This window comes from Micropterus salmoides, unplaced genomic scaffold (genome assembly GCF_014851395.1).
Source record: "Micropterus salmoides isolate LMB-PRFRI ecotype aquatic unplaced genomic scaffold, ASM1485139v1 Ms_hic_scaffold_18, whole genome shotgun sequence".
Taxonomy (NCBI): Eukaryota; Metazoa; Chordata; class Actinopteri; order Centrarchiformes; family Centrarchidae; genus Micropterus; species Micropterus salmoides.
Window position 1 is genome coordinate 341,754 of NW_024040928.1, and position 19,270 is coordinate 361,023.

The window sequence follows — 19,270 nt, forward strand, 5'->3', positions numbered from 1 at the left end:
TACATGTACGAAATTTTCTGGGGACATGTATCGCATCAAGACGCACAAAAAAGCCTCAAGAACCCATAGCCTAAAGTCAACAGGAAGTCGGCCATTTTGAATTTTACGGCCATTTTTGGATGATTTACACACTTCGTACTTTAACGAACTCCTCCTAGGGATTTAGTCGGATCGACGTCAAATTTCTGCTGTGCCTTCTAAAGGCATTGACGATGAAAAGTTGTGCTATTTGCGCGTTTTCGTCAATGGGCGTGTCCGTGGCGTCGATGATTCGCAATGAAACAGGAAGTTGTCGTAACTTCAGTGTACATGCTCACATCGGACCAAACTGTACATGTAGGATGAGAGTCCCGCCCTGAACACATGTACATGCCGACATTCACCCACAGTCATAGCGCCACCTGCTGGCAACAGAAAGTGACCTTTAACGAAGCAGCCCCCGCCGCACGTTTCACCTACGTGCACGAATTTTCTGTGGTACGTGTATCTTGTCCAGACGCACAAAAAAGTCTCTTGGAGCCATAGCCTAAACCCAACAGGAAGTCGGCCATTTTGAATTTTACGTCAAATTTTGGATGATTTACACACTTCGTACTTTAACGAACTCCTCCTAGGGATTTAGTCCGACCGACCTCAAATTTATGCTGTGCCTTCTAAAGGCATTGAAGATGAAAAGTTGTGCTATTTGCAAGTTTTCGTCAATGGGCGTGTCCGTGGCGTGGCGTCAAAGATCAGCTCTTCGCCATGACACGGAAGTTGTCGTAACTTCAGTGTACATGCTCACATCTGGACCAAACTGTACATGTAGGATGAGAGTCCCGCCCTGAACACATGTACATGCTGACATTCACCCACAGTCATAGCGCCACCTGCTGGCAACAGGAAGTGACTTTTAACGAAGCAGCCCCCGCCGCACGTTTTACCTACGTGCACGAATTTTCTGTGGTACGTGTATCTTGTCCAGACGCACAAAAAGTCTCTTGGAGCCATAGCCTAAACCCAACAGGAAGTCGGCCATTTTGAATTTTACGTCAAATTTTGGATGATTTACACACTTCGTACTTTAACGAACTCCTCCTAGGGATTTAGTCCGACCGACCTCAAATTTGTGCTGTGCCTTCTAAAGGCATTGAAGATGAAAAGTTGTGCTATTTGCAAGTTTTCGTCAATGGGCGTGTCCGTGGCGTGGCGTCAAAGATCAACTCTTCGCCATGACACGGAAGTTGTCGTAACTTCAGTGTACATGCTCACATCTGGACCAAACTGTACATGTAGGATGAGAGTCCCGCCCTGAACACATGTACATGCTGACATTCACAGACAGTCATAGCGCCACCTGCTGGCAACAGGAAGTGACTTTTAACGAAGCAGCCCCCGCCGCACGTTTTACCTACGTGCACGAATTTTCTGTGGTACGTGTATCTTGTCCAGACGCACAAAAAAGCCTCTTGGAGCGATGCCCTAAAATCAACAGGAAGTCGGCCATTTTGAATTTTACGTCAAATTTTGGATGATTTACACACTTCGTACTTTAACGAACTCCTCCTAGGGATTTAGTCCGACCGACTTCAAATTTGTGCTGTGCCTTCTAAAGGCATTGAAGATGAAAAGTTGTGCTATTTGCGAGTTTTCGTCAATGGGTGTGTCCGTGGCGTGGCGTCAGAGATCAAGTCTTCGCCATGACACAGGAAGTTGTTGTAACTTCAGTGTACATGCTCACATCTGAACCAAACTTTACGTGCTTGATAACTCTCCCACCCCGTTATGGAGGACCGATCCTGACACAGTCAGAAATAAATACAGAAATAAATAAATGCTCAATAAATAAATAAGCATCCAATTAAATACACAAAAAAATAAAGTAAATAAATAAATGTAGGTAGTAATTAAATTATACAAGGAGACATAAATGTATATATTTTAATTAGTGCCTTTACTTATTCACCTTTGTTATAATTACCTTATTTGTTTATTCAACTTTATTTATTACTAATTTTTTTAATGTATTTATTTATGTGTGTGTTTTAATATTTTTGTCTGTTTTATTCTTCCTTTGTATTTATTTACCTTATTTATTTTCACCCATGGTATTTATTTCTGCCTGTCTTTTTAAATTTTTGTATGCATTTCTGCCTCATTATGCAAATGAGGAGGGGCTGTGTCTCAAGGGGTCATCTTCTCTGCTATTGGTGGACCAGTCAGACAGGAGAGCTCCTACTCTGCCTGCAGACATCAACGATCTTGCCCCTCACACAGTCAGATGGCTTCCTTCAGTGCGCTGAGGTGTTTAACAACTCTGAAGACAATACTACCAGCAATGTCTTCCTTCTCTTTTCACGTAGACGCTCCGACAGACAGTGCTTTCAGTTTGCTGCATGCATGGACACAGAACTGCGGTATAGGGAGAAGCACACGGTCAGCTGGCTGCAGCTAAATCTGGAGTGCACTCGTATTCAATTCTGTATGGTAAATTCAGTTTTAACGGAGCAGAGCGAGCTGACAGGCAGAGTTAGAGACTTTTTCTGTCCGTTTCTCTCTTTACAAAGACGCATGTTGCAGTCAGAGTCTTCTCTGAGATGCGAGCACGACATACAACACAATTTATCAAATTACACAACGGATATACAGTATGAAAATAAGATTGATTGGATTATACTCACAGGAAGTATAAAACCTCTTACATGGGTCTATTAAAAGTAAAGTAACACAAAAATGTCAGGGAAATTACTTTACTTAGATTTAAGTACTGCAGTTGTACATTTGAAATACCTTCCTACCTTTCTGATAGGAAGCCTTCTTGAGGTGGTATAAAACATTTCTTCTTATATTCTGATTTGAGTTGTGGACAACTATGACCACATGAATTAAAAAATTAAACATTTCACTGCCCAAGTCAGCTATAACACAAGTCTTGATCATCAGACTACATGCTGTACAGTATTTGTGGACAGATTTTGTCCCAGGATTTATTATGCATTTCTTCTTCTTCGTTGCATGATTTAGAATAATAAGGTGAGAAATGGGTCTATTCTGAGTTCATCCTGCACTGCAGCAGCTAATAAAGTCCATTTAATCCCAAAACGCTTTTCTTTTAGGCAGGCTGGAGCAGAAAACAACTCACCTTTCTCAAGTTGTACAGTAATGTCACATGTGTATGAAGGTGGATCAAACAAGCTAATCTTAAATGTCAAAGTAGAGAGGAGCCTAGTAGGCCTATTTATTTTCATTCATTACACAATATGAATAAGCTATGCAGACAGTTGTAAAGAAAGAACATCTTTTTCTTCTGTTCTCTACTTGTTATAGTTACACAGTATTAGGGGTGTGGGCTGTATTAAAAGTATCCACTGTTCTCCCATGCTCTAACACACAGTAACGATGAAATGTGTGCTGTTCTCACATTCTCCTCTGTATGTACACATAAACAACAAGGCAGGGAAATATAAAAGGAATTTATTTTATTTTTGGGTACATTATTGTTCAGTGTACATGCTCACATCTGAAACAAACTTTACGTGCTTGATAACTCTCCCACCCCGCAGACATCTACACGTCAATACCGATTTATATTCATAGCGGCAAGTGCTATGTAGCTCCACATAGGGGACACAGGAAGTGACATATAGCACATTCATGCGGCGTCGGAATCGGTAGCAAATTCACAGCCGCACCGGCAGAGCTCCAGAATGTGCAACTCGGCCGGCTCACGCGCAGACGCGCTTACAAGTGCGAGGGCCCGCCCAACGCTGCTTGCAGCTTTAATTTTTTATTTTTTTTTCTGCAAAGTAGGCCCAAATGACATGGCCTAAACATTCTCGAAAACTCACCAAAATTTGCAAACATGTCAGAACCGGTGAAAAATTTCGTATTCTACAAGTTTCGCACATGGGCGTGGCAAAATGACTCGCTAGCGCCACCTAGAAAATTGGAAATGATTAGCCCCTCGATCACGTTCAACCTACATGTACGAAATTTTCTGGGGACATGTATCGTATCAAGACGCACAAAAAAGCCTCAAGAACCCATAGCCTAAAGTCAACAGGAAGTCGGCCATTTTGAATTTTATGGCCATTTTTGGATGATTTACACACTTCGTACTTTAACGAACTCCTCCTAGGGATTTAGTCGGATCGACGTCAAATTTCTGCTGTGCCTTCTAAAGGCATTGACGATGAAAAGTTGTGCTATTTGCGAGTTTTCGTCAATGGGCGTGTCCGTGGCGTGATGATTCGCAATGAAACAGGAAGTTGTTGTAACTTCAGTGTACATGCTCACATCTGGACCAAACTGTACATCTAGGATGAGAGTCCCGCCCTGAACACATGTACATGCCGACATTCACCCACAGTCATAGCGCCACCTGCTGGCAACAGAAAGTGACCTTTAACGAAGCAGCCCCCGCCGCACGTGTCACCTACGTGCACGAATTTTCTGTGGTACGTGTATCTTGTCCAGACGCACAAAAAAGTCTCTTGAAGCCATAGCCTAAAACCAACAGGAAGTCGGCCATTTTGAATTTTACGTCAAATTTTGGATGATTTACACACTTCGTACTTTAACGAACTCCTCCTAGGGATTTAGTCCGACCGACCTCAAATTTTGCTGTGCCTTCTAAAGGCATTGAAGATGAAAAGTTGTGCTATTTGCAAGTTTTCGTCAATGGGCGTGTCCGTGGCGTGGCGTCAAAGATCAGCTCTTCGCCATGACACGGAAGTTGTCGTAACTTCAGTGTACATGCTCACATCTGGACCAAACTGTACATGTAGGATGAGAGTCCCGCCCTGAACACATGTACATGCTGACATTCACCCACAGTCATAGCGCCACCTGCTGGCAACAGGAAGTGACATTTAACGAAGCTGCCCCCGCCGCACGTTTCACCTACGTGCACGAATTTTCTGTGGTACGTGTATCTTGTCCAGACGCACAAAAAAGCCTCTTGGAGCGATGTACTAAAACCAACAGGAAGTCGGCCATTTTGAATTTTACGTCAAATTTTGGATGATTTATACACTTCGTACTTTAACGAACTCCTCCTAGGGATTTAGTCCGACCGACCTCAAATTTCTGCTGTGCCTTCTAAAGGCATTGAAGATGAAAAGTTGTGCTATTTGCGAGTTTTCGTCAATGGGCGTGTCCGTGGCGTGGCGTCAAAGATCAAGTCTTCGCCATGACACAGGAAGTTGTTGTAACTTCAGTGTGTATGCTCACATCTGAACCAAACTTTACGTGCTTGACAAGGGGTCATCTTCTCTGCTATTGGTGGACCAGTCAGACAGGAGAGCTCCTACTCTGCCTGCAGACATCAACGATCTTGCCCCTCACACAGTCAGATGGCTTCCTTCAGTGCGCTGAGGTGTTTAACAACTCTGAAGACAATACTACCAGCAATGTCTTCCTTCTCTTTTCACGTAGACGCTCCGACAGACAGTGCTTTCAGTTTGCTGCATGCATGGACACAGAACTGCGGTATAGGGAGAAGCACACGGTCAGCTAGCTGCAGCTAAATCTGGAGTGCACTCGTATTCAATTCTGTATGGAAAATTCAGTTTTAACGAGCAGAGCGAGCTGACAGGCAGAGTTAGAGACTTTTTCTGTCCGTTTCTCTCTTTACAAAGACGCATGTTGCAGTCAGAGTCTTCTCTGAGACGCGAGCACGACATACAACACAATTTATCAAATTACACAACGGATATACAGTATGAAAATAAGATTGATTGGATTATACTCACAGGAAGTATAAAACCTGTTACATGCGTCTATTAAAAGTAAAGTAACAAAAATGTCAGGGAAATTACTTTACTTAGATTTAAGTACTGCAGTTGTACATTTGAAATACCTTCCTACCTTTCTGATAGGAAGCCTTCTTGAGGTGGTATAAAACATTTCTTCTTATATTCTGATTTGAGTTGTGGACAACTATGACCACATGAATTAAAAAAACATTTCACTGCCCAAGTCAGCTATAACACAAGTCTTGTTCATCAGACTACATGCTGTACAGTATTTGTGGACAGATTTTGTCCCAGGATTTATTATGCATTTCTTCTTCTTCGTTGCATGATTTAGAATAATAAGGTGAGAAATGGGTCTGTTCTGAGTTCATCCTGCACTGCAGCAGCTAATAAAGTCCATTTAATCCCAAAAACGCTTTTCTTTTAGGCAGGCTGGAGCAGAAAACAACTAACCTTTCTCAAGTTGTACAGTAATGTCACATGTGTATGAAGGTGGATCAAACAAGCTAATCTTAAATGTCAAAGTAGAGAGGAGCCTAGTAGGCCTATTTATTTTCATTCATTACACAATATGAATGAGCTATGCAGACAGTTGTAAAGAAAGAACATCTTTTTCTTCTGTTCTCTACTTGTTATAGTTACACAGTATTAGGGGTGTGGGCTGTATTAAAAGTATCCACTGTTCTCCCATGCTCTAACACACAGTAACGATGAAATGTGTGCTGTTCTCACATTCTTCCTCTGTATGTACACATAAACAACAAGGCAGGGAAATATAAAAGGAATTTATTTTATTGTTTGGGTACATTATTGTTCAGTGTACATGCTCACATCTGAAACAAACTTTACGTGCTTGATAACTCTCCCACCCCGCAGACATCTACACGCCAATACCGATTTATATTCATAGCGGCAAGTGCTATGTAGCTCCACATAGGGGACACAGGAAGTGACATATAACACCTTCATGCGGCGTCGGAACCGCGTAGGAAATTCACAGCCACACCGGCAGAGCTCCAGAATATGCAACTCGGCCGGCTCACGCGCGGACGCGCTACAAGTGCGAGGGCCCGCCCAACGCTGCTTGCAGCTTTAATATATATATATATTTTTTTTTTCTTCTGCAAAGTAGGCTCAAATGACATGGTCTAAACATACTCGAAAACTCACCAAAATTTGCAAACATGTCAGAACCGGTGAAAAATTTCGTATTCTACAAGTTTCGCACATGGGCGTGGCAAAATGACTCGCTAGCACCACCTAGAAAATTGGAAAAGATTAGCCCCTCGTTCACGTTCAACCTACATGTACGAAATTTTCTGGGGACATGTATCGTATCAAGACGCACAAAAAAGCCTCAAGAACCCATAGCCTAAAGTCAACAGGAAGTCGGCTATTTTGAATTTTACGGCCATTTTTGGATGATTTACACACTTCGTACTTTAACGAACTCCTCCTAGGGATTTAGTCGGATCGACGTCAAATTTCTGCTGTGTCTTCTAAAGGCATTGACGATGAAAAGTTGTGCTATTTGCGAGTTTTCGTCAATGGGCGTGTCCGTGGCGTCGATGATTCGCTATGAAACAGGAAGTTGTTGTAACTTCAGTGTACATGCTCACATCTGGACCAAACTGTACATCTAGGATGAGAGTCCCGCCCTGAACACATGTACATGCTGACATTCACCCACAGTCATAGCGCCACCTGCTGGCAACAGAAAGTGACATTTAACGAAGCAGCCCCCGCCGCACGTTTCACCTACGTGCACGAATTTTCTGTGGTACGTGTATCTTGTCCAGACGCACAAAAAAGTCTCTTGGAGCCATAGCCTAAACCCAACAGGAAGTCGGCCATTTTGAATTTTATGTCAAATTTTGGATGATTTACACACTTCGTACTTTAACAAACTCCTCCTAGGGATTTAGTCCGACCGACCTCAAATTTGTGGTTTGCCTTCTAAAGGCATTGAAGATGAAAAGTTGTGCTATTTGCAAGTTTTCATCAATGGGCGTGTCCGTGGCGTGGCGTCAAAGATCAAGTCTTCGCCATGACACAGGAAGTTGTCGTAACTTCAGTGTATATGCTCACATCTGAACCAAACTTTACGTGCTTGATAACTCTCCCACCCCTCAGACATCTACACACCAATACCGATTTATATTCATAGCGGCAAGTGCTATGTAGCTCCACATAGGGGACACAGGAAGAGACATATAGCACCTTCATGCGGCGTCGGAACCGTGTAGCAAATTCACAGCCGCACCGGCAGAGATCCAGAATGTGCAACTCGGCCGGCTCACACGCGGACGCGCTTACAAGTGCGAGGGCCCGCCCAACGCTGCTTGCAGCTTTAATTTGAGAGAGAGAGAGTTAATTTACACTCCCGGCTCCATACCTTTCATCCAGCACAGCCAGCCGCCATGTTGGCGTAATAACCGCGGATAATAAAGCAGCATGAAACCGGCTACATGACAACAAGCGCAATCCATAGCTTGGAATCAACCGATCCAGCACAACAGCTTGTCCCATACACGGAGCAGCAGCACAGAGCGTTATGATCCGACCGTTACTGAGTTCGCAGCTGTTTCCTCCACCTGTTTGTTGGGCAGCGATGTTTAACCCTTTAAAGTAAGCTCAGTTTCACAGCATTGTCCAGATAACTCCCGCTGGTGTCATGTTTTGCAATCCTCTCAGAAGGATGAAGATGAAGACAGGTACAGGATGGTCTCCCTCAAAGCCAGAGGTGCTTATCAGGTCACTCGCAGCGCTGTCAGTGGGACAGTGTCTGTTTAACGTTAGCTTGCTGTTAGCGATGTTGCTAACCTGTTGCTGTGTGCAGACTAGCACAGCTCTCACACAGTGCAGTACACAAAACTGTGTAGCAGAGTGACAAACTTATTATAAACCAGCCAGGCTACTGACTGTCTGTATAATTATTAAATTACACCTTTCTGTCTGCTGTAGCTTGTGGCTAAGTTACCTCCAGAGAAAAACACACGCTGGAAGCAGCAGGCTGACTCGTAGTTCCACTCTGGCTGTTAGTCCCGCCCCTTAACCAATCACAAGTTTAGAAAGGTGACAGGCATCTACATGAACGAATCGGAGGCCTCTCTTAAAAAAACAACCATTGTCGGCTCAGGGTCAGAGGTTACCCTCTTAAAGTGACAGAGCCTAATACGACAACACCTACATGCTTCTAAGACATTTGAACTTTTTAACACAGGATTGACATAATATCAGAGCTTTATTTGACAGGTATGTGTGCACATACGTGGAATTTGACATTACATTGTCATGTACATTGCTCACCATGCACTTACTTATACAATAATACAATAATAAAATCAAACGCAGGCTAAAGTATAGAGAACACATATATACACACTATAAATAACAAAAGTCTCAACAGAGACAATAGTGCAATGAGCAGAGTGCAAAGGATGCAGGAGTAAATTATTATTACCATTATTATGTACATGTTGGAGGTGGATGTGATATACAGGTACACATACATGAATACATGTACACAGTGCAATGGAGCATAGTGCAAAGGATGCTTGAATGAATAAGTATTATGTGCAGGTGTTATGTACTTGAGGTAGGTGGGTTTGGTAAACATTATCTACAATATGACAATATAACAGTATGAACAGTGTGAACACCACTGAGATAGAGAATGATGAATAAATAATAATTGGTAACCAGTAAACAGGTGGTTGATTAGAGACAGAGGGGGCAGAGTGGGGGGGCTCCTCCTGAAGGCCTCGATCATCTCCACAGTTTTGAGCGCGTTAAGGTTGTTCTGACCCCACCAGAGAGCCAGCTGATCAACCTCCCGTCTGTAGGCCGACTCATCACCGTCCCGGATGAGGCCGATGACCATTGTGTCGTCAGCGAACTTCAGGAGTTTGACAGATGGGTCCAGCTGTTGGTGTAGAGGGAGAAGAGCAGTGGGGAGAGCGCACACCCCTGGGGAGCACCAGTGCTAATAGTCTCCAGCCATCAGGAAGTTTGTGATCCACTGACAGGTGGAGGCTGGCACAGTGAGCTGGGTGAGTTTGGTGTTGAGGATTTCTGAGATGATGGTGTTGAACGCCAAGCTCAAGTCCACGAACAGAATCCCTGCATGTGTCCCTTGAGAGTCGAGGTGTTGCAGGATGTAATGCAGTCTCAAGTTGACAGCATCATCCACTGACCTGTTAGCCCTGTAGGCAAACTGCAAGGGGTCCAGCCTGTAATGTCCTTCAGCACCACTGGATGGGACAAACATTTTACATTAATTTACATTAATTCATTTAGCGACTTACAATTGCTATACATGTCAGAGGTTGCACACCTCTGGAGCAACTAGGGGTTAAGTGTCTTGCTCAGGGACACAATGGTGGATGTCTCACAGTGGGAATTGAACCCAGGTCCACACCAAAGGCAAGCATCTTATCTATGCGCCATTACCACCCACCATTTTATGATCAATAGCTTCCTTTTGTGCATTTATAGCGCCTCCTAGTGGTCAATTTGAATGAGAATTGCGGTGTATGTGTGATGTCCTTATCTAGACATATCCTGCAAGTTTTGTGTTGATTGGACAAACAATTTGTATTTTGTAGCCTGATTTGCGTTTTATCCCCTGCAGTTTGTTTGCATTTATAGCGCCCCCGGGTGTTCGATTTGAATGAAACTTTCAGGGCATGTTTCAGTTACTTATGAGGACACATCCTGAGAGATTTGTGATAATTGGAGAATGAATATGGGATTTATAGTGTAATTTGTGTAATGCTAAGCACCTTTCTTGTGCTTGTAGCGCCCCCTAGGGACGTATGTACATCAAACTGTCCAGGTATATCCGGGGCACCTATCTGAACATATCCTGTAAGTTTTGTGATAATCAGCCCTATGGTTGCTGTTTTGTGGTCATTTATGTCCACTTTTAATAGGCTTGATCCAATGATAATTCACTGAAAATTTGGTGGCAATCGAAGCTATGGTCTAGGAGGAGATGTCAAAAATGTGATTTTCAAAAAATTCAAAATGGCGGAAAAATTTTATAGGCGGACCTTAATGATCGTTGAGGCTTTTTTGTAGAGTACATTGAGCTGCACCTGTGTGAGAAATTTCAAGTCAATTGGACTTACGGTGTAAGGGGCGTGGCCTTTCAAAGTTTGCATTTTTAAGCCTTAATTATAGCGCCACCATGTGGCCAAAAAGAACCCTAATAATAACTAAAACACACAAAAACAATAGTAATAATAATAAGAATAACTAAAACACACAAACATAGAAGGGTTCTACCGCTACGCGGTACACAATGAAGCATGTTTGGCATAAATATATTTTTAACCCACTAAAAGTGTAATTGTTTACCAATGTACTTCCACAAAGTACACCTAAATAGTATTTACTAAGAGTTAAATAAATATCCATCCATCGTCAACCGCTTATCCTGTGTACAGGGTCGCAGGGGGCTGGAGCCAATCCCAGCTGACATTGGGCGCGGGGTACACCCTGGACAGGTCGCCAGTCCATCGCAGGGCCACACATAGACAAACAACCACTCACGCTCTCACCTAAGGACAATTTAGGGTCACCAATCAACCTAGTCCGCATGTCTTTGGATGGTGGGACGAAGCCGGAGCACCCGGAGAGAACCCATGCAGACACGGGAAGAACATGCAAACATAAGCATATTTATTAAAAGTTTAATTAAGTATATATTTATTACCAATTTATTCAAAGTGTACTTTTGAGAAGTATGTTAAAGCTCAGGAGAATATATCTTTAATATACTTGTAGTAAGCATGTTCGAAGTATGAATGAACTATAAGCATACTATGTGAATTTCAAGTATATTTTCAGTGCCTTTAAGAGCACTTCTTTTTGACCTGGGTGAACAGCTAAAACCAGGGGATAATTTCAGTGTAACAGAAGTCACAAGCAGTGACCTAAAACTGATGCATCCTTCAAAAGCCACCTTTAGTAGATACCAGTTAGAGATACATGAGACTAATGCAGACCTCAAGGACCTTGAAATGTACTGCCACATCCTCAGAAAAAGCACTTAATTCTGTGATTTCTATTTCCAAAAGGCAATCAATATATTTAATGTAATGTTTGCACAAGAGACATTGGGAGCAAAGTCCAAGTACAGAGCATGTGCTGCTTGTGAGTCTTAACACAGGCAGTTAAAAAAAAACATGGTAAGCATCATCCTCTGAAGCATGAGGTGGCATACAATCAACACCATATACATTGCAATATAGTTTTACATGCCTTTTTTGATCTATGTCTTGGTTTTCTTTTTATGCTTTGACATTTTTGTAGTTCTTAGAAGCATTTTTTAAGCACATGTAGTCCTTGCTTCAGCTGCATTCACACTAACCTAGAGCTTAACCTAGTAATGTGAACACTAGGATCAGACAGACAGTGCATACACATATACTGAGTACTAAAGTACTCATGAGGCTTGGAAATATATGTGAAAATGACAATGCGAGCATCATATCACTGTAATACAATCAGTGGCACAGGTTCCATTTTTTATGCATGTGGTATCATTTCCAGCAATGGTGAATGGCGAACATGAAAATGTACTTTGTGGGAATCGTATTGTATGCTCAGGCAGCAAACACCATGGCTGAAAGCTGCAACTGATGCAGAAGTGCCTTATGATGCAATAACACTACACTCCATTCAAAAAGTCCCAACATTTCTGCAAGGATACATTTTTTCACATTCACAAGTTTGATATGAAGAGCAAATTTTTCTTCTTATGTGCGTCATCAGGGTGAGTTTTAGAATCCACTAAAGAGGTAATAAGGTGTTTTGGAGCATGTTTGCTTGATCCGACAGTTGTCTCAGCCTGTCAAGCATGTCAGCTTGTCTCAACTAAGGTCCGTCCAGGCTCCTTATGTTTTATAAAAACTTGGATTTTCCAGGTTGTGGATGAGGGGTAAACCCAAAACCAAGCTCAAAAATGTCTATTCAGGAACTTACAGGTGATTCATACTTCAATGTTTTTCAACAGTTTTTTGATATGCTTAAATCAAGTACAAGACACAATACAGTCATGGTAACAGCAGTGCGCTAAATAATGTCAAACCCATCCATCACATAATTGGTGGGTCCATGTCTAGTATGTAACAGTCCCTTCTCTTGCATTATCGCTTATCTTCTAATTTTAATAGAGCACAGGTGCAATCATTGTCCCCTCATTCTTTCAAAGTATGAATGCAGCACTTTTTAGACAATGTCAACAACAAACATTAGGTTAACAAGCCCTGAGATAGTGTTCAAATAGGTCATGGTCTACGTAGCATTTTTGGACACTGTACTGACACAACCTTGGGGAGCATGCAAAGACACCATGGGGCATGGTCTGAATCATTTTCATTCACATTTAAATGCACATTTTGTTTCGATAAGCAACATGAAAAACACCATAACAAACTAAAATAGTAAAATAGTGTTATATTTAAATCAAACATCTCTCACATGTTACTATTATATTATTTTACAGCAGTATTTTTTCAGTGATTTCTTTACTTATTTTTGAGTAATACTTATATTCTGACTTCAGCCACACATGGAGTTACAGTATCAAGTCCATGTGCACATGTCAGACATAATGTAAAACATCTTCAATTATCTTATTTCCAATAAAACTTAAGGACTATTAGGGGGAAAGCTCAAGCATTGCTATCTCTATATCTCATTCCAATTCAATATGCTAACACTTTTGAAAAATATTTAGAATGGCTGCATTTCTCAAATTTCTGTTGGGCCAGACCCAAAATGAATGTGAACACGGACAATGGACAAGATGGTAGTTATCTGCAGTGTGTGCAGAGTTGGAAGTGTTCACACATGTATGTTCAATTAACAACAGCTTCACACTGGTAGGTTTATTCTTTTAAATACATGTGAATCAGTTATTCAAACAGACACTCCTGTATTGTGGAGATCTGCTAGATGTGCAGAGGAGGAGAAGCAGGATGTATCCTTCAACAATTCAGTGGAACAAGTAGTCAGGGAACAAATTGCTTTCCCCCTGTACCTCATTGATATTAAGCATCTGGATCTCAGTTATTATTTTAGTTCAATAAGTACAATGTTATCTTCGCTCAGAGAAATAATGGCCAAGGCAGCAAAAATAACACTCAAGTTATCCTATGAGCTGATAACTTCTCTTATGACGTACATGACCATCATGTGGCATAGAACAACTGAAGAAACCATACCAGGGTTTGCATTCATACAACACAATATGTGTCAATCACATCCATAGGGCACAGTGAATATGTTAAAATTGTTAAAAAGTGTCCCTGCTTAAGCACACACAGGAATAAGGGAGACCTAAGGCACTAATGGTGGCATTAAAAACCTCCCTTTGTAGAAGAACACATTGTCTATGTCATCTGAATATGCAGATCCTTTGCTTTAAGTGTTTTCTCACTCTCATTCTCTTTGGTCTGCTCTGGAATAAACCCATTTTGAGGCTTGCAAGCTTCCACAAACAGTGGAAAATCAGACAAGCTAGTGTTGCACTCCTTCTCTTCATTGTCATCATCTCCTTCATCCTTCTTTTTCCCTTCATCTGCAGTGGGTGTGGTACAGTCAAAAGTGGGCATACTGCAGCCGTAGGCCTCGCTGTGCGGACGCCGAGCCTCACCTGGTATGTTTTTCTTCAGTTCCCGATTCCTGTTGCGTTTGGCCAGCTTGGTGACAGAGCCCAAGCGGTTGAAAATGTTGTCCTCAGACGTGGTCTGGTGGTTGGCGCGCCGGTCGCACTGCTCGGCTCCCCGCAGCCGAAGGTTGTTCAGCTTTGTATCAATGCTCTCCTGGGAGGAGGTATTATAGCTGTTGGTGTCCAGGCTGTTGAACATCGCACGTCGCTCTGGGGAAAGCATGTCCAGGGACACGGCCCTCTGGTCTAGGCCCAGTTGCCGTCTCTCCATGCTCCGGATAGTGGCGGCTCTCTGCAACTTGTCATGGACCTCAACGCTCATACGCCGACGAGTTTCCCGGAACTCTGCTCGCACATTTGCTTTCCACTCTGCTGCATGAGCCTTGATCTCTCCAACCTTGGTCAAAGACAGTTATTACAAATCAGTACATCAGTTGTGAGTAATGCTGTAGCATAATTAACTAATCCTTGTTAAGATAAAGAGGTCTAAGTAATCCATGAAATTTTTTCTTCCTTGACAATCAATATAAATTGCATCACCAGTGACAAAACCCCAATTGTATCATGTTTATTCATGTTATTGCCATTTTGAAGGGATCATGAGATGATACAAGAAAGGAATAACATTATATTTCTGCAACACAAATCCTGTATTTTTTGGGCCCCTATTGGAAATGAAGGACTTATTTTCCAGGCCCGAAGAATGAGACAAATGAGCAAAGTAATCACATTTTTGGCAGTCTTAACATGCTCAAAAACTCACCAAACTTTGCCCAAAATGTTATTGCAATTCTATCCCATTTTTCACCATTTACAAGGTGTGTACTTTAATAAATTCCTAGAGAATTAGAACAACCAACTTCAGATGACTGTTCATTCATTTTCACTGTTCAGTCACTGAAGATTGAAACCTGTACAAACGGTGAATTTTTGTGGAACGGTGTCCATGGCGTGGCATCCAAAATCGATCATTCACCATGAAACAGGAAGTTGTTCTAACTTCAGTGTGCATGCTCACATCTGCACCAAACCTTACATGTTTGATAAGAGTCCTGCCTTGATGTGTTCATCTACAAGCCAATATTTAGTCGTAGTCATAGCTCCACATGCTGGCAACAGCTGTGATGAAATACTTCTTGCAAGTTGGTTATATCTACTTCAAAACTATCTTAGAAAACCCATAACACATTGGTGATGTCATATTGTAAAGCTTGTGAGTTTTCCTTGAATGGTGTATCCGTGACATTGCAGCGAAATTCCATGCTATGTCATCTAACAGGAAGTCGTCGTAACTTTACTGTACATGCTCAAATCTGTACCAGACTTTACATGGTTGATAACAGTCTCGCCACAAACACATCTACATACCAATATTCAGTCATAGTTATAAAGACATAATGTAAAAGTACTGGGTGTTCTCTAGTGCCGCCTAGGGGACACAGGAAGAGACGTTTAAGTCCTTTGTGCAAAGCGTGTGGCAAATTCAGAGCTGCATCAGCAGTGCTGCGGCATCTGCAGTGTGGTCGTGGATCTCCCCTATGCGTTTCACGTGCCATGGCCCGCCCAACACTGCCTGCAGCTTTAATCTACTTTCTTTCTTTGTGAATTACCAGATAATTGTACCTTCTCACTGAAGACGCAAGATTTGTGCTCTGGCCCTAATTATTCTTTTTTCTTCTTCTCCAAAATGAATAGGCATTATTGACGGCCTAAAGTTGCTGGAAATCTCATGAAACTTTGCCCTGTCAGAAGTTGTGAACATTTATGTCTCCTATGGGTTTCACGCATGGGTATGGCAAAATGGCTCCTCCATAGCACCCCACAACACACAAAAAGCCTCTTGGAGCCATACCCTAAACCCAAGAGGCTATTTTGAATTGAAAGTGCAATTTTGGGGCACTTTCCGCTTTTTACGGGATCCATGCTTTAACAAACTCCTACAGAGTTAATCCGATTGACTTAAAATTTTTGCCGTGCAAGCTAAATTCCTTGGCTATTAATAGTTATGCTAACTCTGACTTAATTTAAGGGCATTGAAAATTGATGTTATGCCATGAAACAGGAAGTTGTTGTACTTTAACTGTACATGGTCAAATCTGTACCAAACTTCACATGTTTAAAAATTCATACTCCTTGTGCCACGTACAGGCAACAGAAAGTAAGCCTCATTCAGCATCCAAAATGCGTGAATATTCAGAGCCACATTGACCGACCTCGGGAAACAGTAGTGCTGCCACAGCATGCCAATGTTCGTGAAGGTGTGAGGGCCGTTTAGTGCTATGTGGGTAGCATTTGTATTAGTTTGAATTAATTACATGTTAGTTTGAAAAAAAAAAATTGTTGTAATAATTAGTTATTATAATACTTTACCAAGCTGCTTTCTTCTCTGCTTCTTATCATTAAAGCCAGGGTAGGTAAGTTTGAGAAACTAGCAAGAAACTGCTGGATTTTGAAAGAATCCAACAGAGAAACTCCCACGCCACCAAAACATGTGAACGTGCATTTCTGACTCAGCTGGAGCGAGTCGACCGAGTGTAATGAGCGGGGAGGAGCGCAGTGCAGCGGCTAACATCATGACAGAATCACAGGTAAGAAAATGCCTAACTCTATAAAGAGAGACTTCGCATTTATAATTTAGAGCTGAGAAATGCAAGGCGGTCCTTCTTCTCTGACATCATCACCAAAAACACTAATAATGCACGTGCCCTGTTTGCTACTGTCGACAGGCTAACCAACCCTCCTGTGTCTGTAGCCTCTGAACTTCTATCCACCAGGAATTTGCCTGCTTCTTCACTGACAAAATTCAAACAATTAGACAAGCAATCAGTGCCTCCATGTCAGTAACAGGATATGTCTTGTCCCTGTGTCCACTTAAAAACAATTCATATAGCATGAGACAATTTGATTCTATTAACCATAAAAACCTGGAGGACATAATACAACATCTGAAATCCTCTTCATGTTGCCTTGATATTCTGCCAACAGGTTTTTTCAAACATGTGTCTAAATGCATGGCCTCAGATTTACTACAAATTGTTAACATGTCTCTCCTCTCAGGTTTTTTCCAACAGGCCCTGAAAACTGCAGTCATTAAGCCACTCTTAAAAAAGAGCAATCTAGACAGTTCACTAATGAGCTATTATAAGCCCTTATCAAATCTCCCATTTTTTTGTAAAATCATTGAAAAAGCTGTTTTTCAAGTAGCTTAGTGCTTTCTTGGCACTAAATAACTGTTTTGATGTCTTCCACTCAGGTTTTCGACCACACCACAGCACTGAGACGTCTCTTGTTATGGTCTTCAATGACATCCATTTAAACACTGACAGTTGCGGAATTTCAGTCCTAGGATTATGGATCTCGACACGGTCGACCACAACGTATTACTAGACAGACTTGAAAACTGGGTTGGACGTTCTGGCACAGTTCTAAACTGGTTTGAATCCTACTTAAAGGACAGGGACTACTTTGTGTCTATAGGTAATTACACATCTGAGCTGACAAAAATGACATGTGAATGAAATCTTGGTGTAGTCATGGACTCAGACCTGAATTTGAGGAGCCACATTAAGACAATTACAAAGTCAGCCTACTATCACCTGAAGAATATATCAAGGATTAAAGGACTTATGTCTCAGCAGGACCTGGAAAAACTTATCCATGCATTCATCTTCAGTCGACTCGACTACTTTAACAGTGTCCTTACAGGGCTCCCTAAGAAATCCATCAGACAGCTGCAGCTGATTCAGAACGCTGCTGCTCGAGTCCTCGCTAAGACCAAAAAGGTGGATCACATCACTCCAGTTCTGAGGTCTTTACATTGGCTTCCTGTATGTCAAAGAATTGATTTCAAAATCCTGCTGTTAGTTTATAAAGCACTAAATGGTTTAGGGCCAAAATACATTTCCGATCTTCTGCTTCATTATGAACCATCCAGAACTCTCAGGTCGTCTGGGGCAGGTCTGCTTTCTGTCCCCAGAGTCAAAACTAAACAAGGAGAAGCAGCGTTCAGTTATTATGCTCTGTATATTTGGAACAAACTCCCAGATTACTGCAGGTCTGCTGAAACAGTCAGTTCTTTTAAATTAAGACCATTGCTTTTAATTAAATATTTAAGATTTTTCTTTTTATTGATAACTTACACTGCACTGTAACTTTTACTGTCCTGTTTTCTTTTTCTTTGTTTTTAGCTTTTAATCATTGCTTTTAATTAAATATTTACTGTAACTTTTTTATATTTCCCTGTTGCTTTTATGTTTTATGTAAAGCACTTTGAATTACCTTGTTGTTAAAATGTGCTATACAAATAAACTTAAAAGGCTTAAAATAAACCTTGCCTTGCCTAACTTTATCATTATGACAATAAACAACTAACTTGGCTGTTAGTGCTCACTATCAAGCTAGCATGTTAATATTGGGTAGATTTTAAAAGACTGACTGTGATTCAGTAACGAGCTGGCTTGCTGTAAGCTGTGGTAACACCTGTATTAAGCAAAGATAAAAACAGGTTGATACATATTTTCACGTTACCATCAGTTATACTACACAAACGTGAATTTAGTTCAATTCAATTCAATTTTATTTATATAGATCAAAAGATGAGTATGAGACAAGAGTTCAGAATTTCAGCTTTTATTTCCTGGTATTCACATCTAGATGTGTTAAACAACATCATATCACCGTTTGTACAAGACCACAGCATTCTTAGGTGAGCAAGAGTAAAGGAACAAATAATCTTAAAGTAAATAACATTTAATATTTGGTGGCATAACCCTTGCTTGCAATAAGTGCCTCAAGCCTGCGACCCATCGACATCACCAAACTGTTGCATTCTTCATTTGTGATGCTATTCCAGGCT

The 19,270-nt window shown here is 41.6% G+C and overlaps 1 protein-coding gene across 1 annotated transcript in view; it reads right to left on the minus strand.

Moving 5' to 3' along the window:
* Positions 1-11,784: 11,784 nt before the first annotated feature.
* Positions 11,785-19,270, minus strand: part of kcnk10a (potassium channel, subfamily K, member 10a) — a 164,350-nt gene continuing 156,864 nt past the window's right edge. The window contains exon 7 of the mRNA XM_038727510.1: positions 11,785-14,812. Within this exon, the coding sequence (XP_038583438.1) occupies positions 14,138-14,812 (675 nt within the window). The 3' untranslated portion in view covers positions 11,785-14,137. The remainder of the gene's footprint in view (positions 14,813-19,270) is intronic.